We start from the raw sequence: 6455 nt of genomic DNA, 5'->3' as shown, positions 1-6455 counted from the left end.
GAGCCCCGTACCTCTGCGCTTCTCTCCTGCAGCTTCTCTGGGTCTCAGTGTGCCTCTCCTTCCTTCTAGTTGTAGAATTTACAGTCAGCCAGGCTTCCTGTGGTTCTGGATGAAGTCCGTATTGTTTCTCTGAGGTATTAATCAATTGTTGTGAGCGGCCTTAATTTCCCGGTGTTTATCTCTGCCGCCATCTTAGTTTCTCTAGACTTTCTTCAAGGCTTTCCCAGTTTTATTGATCTTTGCAAAGAACCAGCTTTTGGTTTGATTGACTTTCTCTTTCATTAATTTCTGCTTTTATGTTAATTATTTCCTTCCTTCAGCTTGCTTTGGACTAATGTGCTTTGTCTTTTCCTAGTATCTTTTTAAGGTTGAATCTTAAGTCTTTATTTGAAACATTTCTTGTAATGCAATCATTTATTGGTAGCATATGTTTAGCTAGTAATGATTTATTTCAGCTTTGCCTGAAAAAGATACTTCCTCTAAAAAGATATTTCATTCTTTCTAGAATTCATTTATTTTCTTTTTCAATACCCTAAAGATGTTTATTTGGCTTATTCAATTTCTGATGAGAAAGTTCCTCTGTATGTAAATGTTTCTTTTTCTTTGTATTCAAGATTTTTCTTTACTCGTGGTTTTCAGTAGTTTTACTACCACATTTTACCTGGGTGTGTTTTTCTTTGTAATCATTGTACCTGTAGTTCACTTAGTTTCCTAGAGCTGAGATTTTCTGTTTGTGTGTTAGTTTGCATAATTTGTATCGATTCATCTTCTAGTACACTAATGCTTTTCTCGGCTATATCCAGCAAACTGATTAACTTGTTAAAGGAATTCTTCAAACATGATAGCATGTTTTTTCTCACATGTATACTTTATTCTTTTTTATGCTTTCTATCTGTGCTTAAATCGCCATATGTTTGTGTTGTCCACCTTTTCAATTGGATCCTTTGTGATAATTACCATAGCTTAATATCTGATACTTCCAATATTTGGGTCATATTGGAGTCTATATCTGTTGCCTGATTTATTTCTTGAAAATGGGACATTTATTTTCATGCTGTTTTTTTAAAAATATATTTTATTGAGTTTTTACAGAGAGGAAAGGAGAGAGATAGAGAGTTAGAAACATCGATGAGAGAGAAACATCGACCAGCTGCCTCCTGCACACTCCCTACTGGGGATGTGCCTGCAACCAAGGTACATGCCCTTGACCGGAATTGAACCTGGGACCCTTCAGTCCGCAAGCTGACGCTCTATCCACTGAGCCAAACCGGTTTCGGCCATGCTGTTTTTTAATGTCTTCTATCTTTGACTGGATATGGAACATCCTATGTAAACAACATAGGCTGAGTTAAGCAGTATTTGTATTCTGAAATGAGCATGCCTCTTCATCTAGGTCATTATTGTAGGGGATTGAGTCTGTCTGGTTAATAGTGGGCCAGGTTTGGATTTTCCTGATCTTTTAAAGAAAGTGGAAAAGAGGGAGAGAGGGATGGAGGGAAGAAGAGGGAGGCAAGGAGGGAGGAAAGAGGCAGGAAGAGGAAGGGAGGGAGAGGGAAGGAGGGAGGGAAAAACATCAATGTGAGAGAGACATTGAATGGTTGCCTCCCACATGCATCCCAGACCATGACCTCCTGGTTTTTGGGTCGACGCTTGACCACTGAACCACACGGTCTGGGGTTGATGTTTTTTTCCCCCCGTATATTTTTCTGTTACTAAATTCTAGTTTAATTTTATTGTGATCAGAAAACATACTCTGTAAAAACCAAATTTTACATTTTTGTGATTTGATTGCTTCTGGCCCAGTGTATGGCCTGTTATGGTGAATGTTCTGTGTGCTCTTGGAAAGAATAGATATTTTGCTGTTAGGTGGAATGTTCTGTAAATGCTACTTAGGTCAAGTTTATTGATAGTGTTGTTCAAGTCTTCTGAAGCCTTATTGATTTTCTGTCTACTTGTTCTATTACTTATTGAGAGCTATTACTTATTGAGAGAGCAGCATTAAAAGTCTCTAGCTATAATAGTGGAATTTCTATTATTCCTTTCAATTGTAATTAGGTTTTTGCTTTTAATTATGTTAAACTCTATTATTAGGTACATGCACACTTAGGATTATTATGTTCTCATGGTGAATTGACCATTTTATATTTATTTATTTATTTATTTATTTATTTATTTATTTATAAACAACTAGTTGAGTGTCTCACATGTATTAGGCCGCTATTAGAGACATATAGATGAAATGCATGTACTAGTACAGGAGTTGTTGCATCTCTGTTTTTCTAGAGGAATTGGGTAGGCTTACCCAAGGAAGCAACTAAACTGATACTTAAAAATGAGTAGAACATTCTATAAAAGGGGGAGGAGCTTTAAGCAGAGGGAATACTGAAATTTGGAAAATTTTTGTGTTAAGTGCTTTTGATTATGGGCGAAGGAAACTCATCCTCACCTAGTTTAGAATAAAGAATAAAGGTATGGGTTATATTAGAGTTGTTAGTTGCTAAGTTCAGAATTCACTATATCTAATATCAGCAGAAAGGAATATAGGATAGTAAGTTCTCATAGAATCTCTGGAGGACTATAGAACCAGGCTTGGATGCTATACTTTTCAGGAACATTGGAAACACCCATGCCCTCTGCTGCTTGGCACCCATGATTTCAAGCTTCAATTGAGAAAGGTCAACAGACATGGCCCAGAAGAACATGATATCTCAACCATTGTTCTTGCCAAACTATCCAGTCTCCCTGCATGCAGCCTCATTTTGATGTTGCTCACTTCTGTATCTAAATGTCATTCAGGCCGAAACCGGTTTGGCTCAGTGGATAGAGTGTCAGCCTGCGGACTGAAAGGTGCCAGGTTCGATTCTGGTCAAGGGCATGTACCTTGGTTGCGGGCACATCCCCATTAGGAGATGTGCAGGAGGCAGCTGATCGATGTTTCTTTCTCATCGATGTTTCTAACTCTCTATCTCTCTCCTTTCCTCTCTGTAAAAAATCAATAAAATATATTAAAAAAATATCATTCAGGTTTGTCAGTTTGGCTAACATAGCCCATTAGTCTGCACCTTTGTTCAAGGGTATCTGGGGAAAATACAGTTTAGGGTTTCAAGCAAAATGAGATAGACGTGGTTTGGAAGTGGATGTCTAGTGTCTGCCACCTTTGACTAATCATTCATACTTGCTTTCTGTACCTGCTTCCTTCCATATATCAACTTTTAAACAGTAGTAATTATTCCTGAATCATTGGAAAATGTGGTACCATTTCTTCAAATGGGGAGGCACAAATTTACTGTCATAGCATCTCTGGTTGATGTTTAGTCTTCCTCTAATTTTAGTCACAACCCAGCTTGTAGCTTCTACATTAAATTATAATGGTAAAATCATCAACAAGAGACCTTATAAAAAATAGAAAGGGAATTGGGGTGCAGGAGGGAAATAATTATACCAAGCAAGGAGGGAAATCTGGATGACTTCTTTAGTCTTCTTTTTCTCTGTTTTTGAAACTCATTCTGAGGACTTCATTGGCATTCAAAATCGACTTCCCTCACTCTTCTTTTCCCCTCAGTACTTTTAATAATCACAGTTCTTAATCTGGTAGGGTGACCCAAACTTCATTTTTGAGGGTTCTGGGCCCTGGTTAGAAGCAGTATTTTGTGGGAATAAGTCTTTCATAAGTCTGTGGGTGGTTTGCTAGCTAATGCATTGTAGGCAGAAAAGGCAAATCATATTTAGAATAATAGTCTGTTCAATGAGAACAGATGGCTGCTATTCTATGATGCTGAGAGTTTAATGTAACTGACATGTTACCAGGAATGGGAGGCCCAGTGTACTCCGTTCCTTGCAAATTGGACACCTGGAGTAATTGGATCAGATTTGGTGAGAGGACATCCCGTGTAGCACCCATGTGTAATCTCTGTCTCCTTGCCTCTTTTGTATCCTTTGAGTATTGGTGTGGTTAGGAAAAGAGTCTGGTTGATCATCATAGAGGAGATAACTTTATCCACCTGATATTAGTGAGAATTTTTCTGCAAAGGGAACTTATGAGTAAGCATGAGGACACAAATATCCTCACACCCAGGTCTGTCCCATAAACCTCTTTTCTAAACCTTATTGTTACCAATATTCTAATCTGATTTCTTTCAAGTCTCTGATCATTGTAACAAGTGAATAACCACTGCCCACGAATGGGTATGGATTAGTAATTCTGGCCATCTCTCCTTCAACTCGAAGTAGAAACCCAGATGTTTACTCGAATATTCCACCCTCCAAAAGGATCTACCTTCTTTACTGTGCCTTAGAGCCACTCCTGCTTGGGCCTGAAATGCAGGAGTGGGCTAGTTCTACTTGTTGCCAGTATATCGTGCAAAGCCATCTGCCGCAGTCAGATTTCTTTCCTCTTAAATTGACATGTCCTAGGGTCTCCCATGAAGCCGTAAGTGGGAGTTGAGGAAGAAATGAAACTGCATTAGGAGTAGACACACTAGGGCATGTTTCTCATGTGTTCGTGACCTCCTCTTCTTCTTGATGAAGGAGTGGTGGTGCTGAACATGCCTGATTAGGATTGCATGGCTTACCGCTAGGTCAAGTCTGGCTCATGACGAGCTCAGGTTACATGGTCCCTTGATTTCCAGGTTTCCAGGTAATTGTATGTCAGGGGGTTGTTTCTGAAAAGAATAATAATTAGCAGATGAAGAGTTTTTAGCTTGCGTAAAACCTTAGGGGACTCTGCCAATAACTGTTATACGGTCTCACCCTATGTGGTCATGTCATAAGCTCCTTAAACCATCCCTCAGACCCTTTCAAATCCATTAGATTGCTTGTTGGGTTGGAGAAAACTGCGTTAGTTGTAATGCAAATGCCAGTGACTGAGCAGATTTGGTCCTGCAAGGAGACCATATTTGTAATTACTGTTGTAATTGCCACCCAATTAAACTGAAAATAAGTTCCTTTCCCTAAACTCCATCTGTTTTTACTTCAGGTCAGATAGGTGAATTAAGTGTGCAGGTGACAGGAATGGCAAAGATGTTTTACTAGTACATGTGGGACACAAGCTGCAGTGCTGTCTGGGAAGTACTATTATTTTTTCTTTGACTAAATGATTTTTTCCTTTTCAGTTACAGTTGACATACAATATTATGTTGGTTTCAGGTATACAACCCAGTAATTAGACATTATATAACTCACTGAGTTTAGGAAGTACTGTTTTAATTCTCTCACCCGATAGTGCATTAGGGACAGCAAGATGGGAGTCAGAGGGAGTGCTGAGTCACCTATCTGTAAAAGTCTGCTGCTACAGTGAAAAGTTGTGAATGTTATCAGTCATTTTGTCTGAAATTTGATCTGCCCTGATTTGCATCTTGAATGACTAACAAATCTCCCTTTACAAAAGGACATATTGAATATATTCTTTGGTTGTGGGTCTCATGTGTGGGAGCTTATGTGACTATTTTTGAATAATGAAAAATATCAAAGACAAGCTTTCTGTTTTTCTAGTATGAACCACACTTGGCTATGTTTTTCTTCTGAGATTTGTTTTAATTTATTTTACAACAAAAATAAGTCAAAATAGAGCAGTTTTTTAAAGGATGGGAAGTATGTCAGAGACCACACGCCACCCAATGGTAGCTGGCATCTTTGGAAGTTGAAGTAACTGGCTAGATCTATTTCAATATCATTTCTGAAATTTGTATTCCTGGGTAAGTCATAAAATAGTATCAGTCATAAAGTTTATAATTTTTAGCAAAACGGGAAGTAGAAAGGAAATGTGTTATATTAGTCCTAACTGAATGTAACTTGTTTGGGATACCCTTTGCTAAGAATTAATTTCAGTTTTCATAAACTGGATGAATCTTCTATCTGGATATTTGTCTCATTATTTTAAAGGAAAGCAGTTGCTATAGTAGCTTGTTTTTATTGTCATATTAAATATATTTTCAGCTCCCTTGGAAATCATTGACTAGCATCATTGAATATTATTACATGTGGAAAACTACTGACAGATACGTGCAGCAGGTAATTTTTTATATATCACTACCAATATGATTGCATTAAAGTGAGCTTTCTGTTTACATTTTAATATTTCTTAGCAATATACTTAATTTAAAATTTGTCTTGTTTGCTTTATCTTTTCTAGACTATTTTAAACTGCATGATTTCATATCCTTAAGATATTATTTTAAGATTTTAGTCTTAATATATTTTTTTTTACTTCAGAATTTATTATGATAGCTATTTTGGAAGGACAACAGGGAAGGTACCGCTAGAGAGGCAGTGTTTTCCTTGCAGGTGCCTGGTGCCTCATCTCTTTGTGAGTATACTTGGAGGGAATGCCCTAAGATGTGATGTTAGCGCACACCTTTTGAGCAACGTATTTTTACATATTGAAAATTTAGACCAATGCCATTTGTGTGGATATATCTCCTAAGTCTTTTATCTTAACTGTAAAGTTAGACTTACTA

The 6455-nt window shown here is 37.6% G+C and overlaps 1 protein-coding gene across 1 annotated transcript in view; it reads left to right on the top strand.

Annotated features, from left to right (window-relative positions):
• Positions 1-6455, top strand: part of MTA3 (metastasis associated 1 family member 3) — a 116675-nt gene that overhangs the window by 76398 nt on the left and 33822 nt on the right. The window contains exon 8 of the mRNA XM_006778650.2: positions 5935-6009. Within this exon, the coding sequence (XP_006778713.1) occupies positions 5935-6009 (75 nt within the window). The remainder of the gene's footprint in view (positions 1-5934; positions 6010-6455) is intronic.

Source organism: Myotis davidii, unplaced genomic scaffold (genome assembly GCF_000327345.1).
Source record: "Myotis davidii unplaced genomic scaffold, ASM32734v1 scaffold6, whole genome shotgun sequence".
Lineage (NCBI taxonomy): Eukaryota > Metazoa > Chordata > Mammalia > Chiroptera > Vespertilionidae > Myotis > Myotis davidii.
This window is presented reverse-complemented; position numbering and strand designations above follow the sequence as displayed.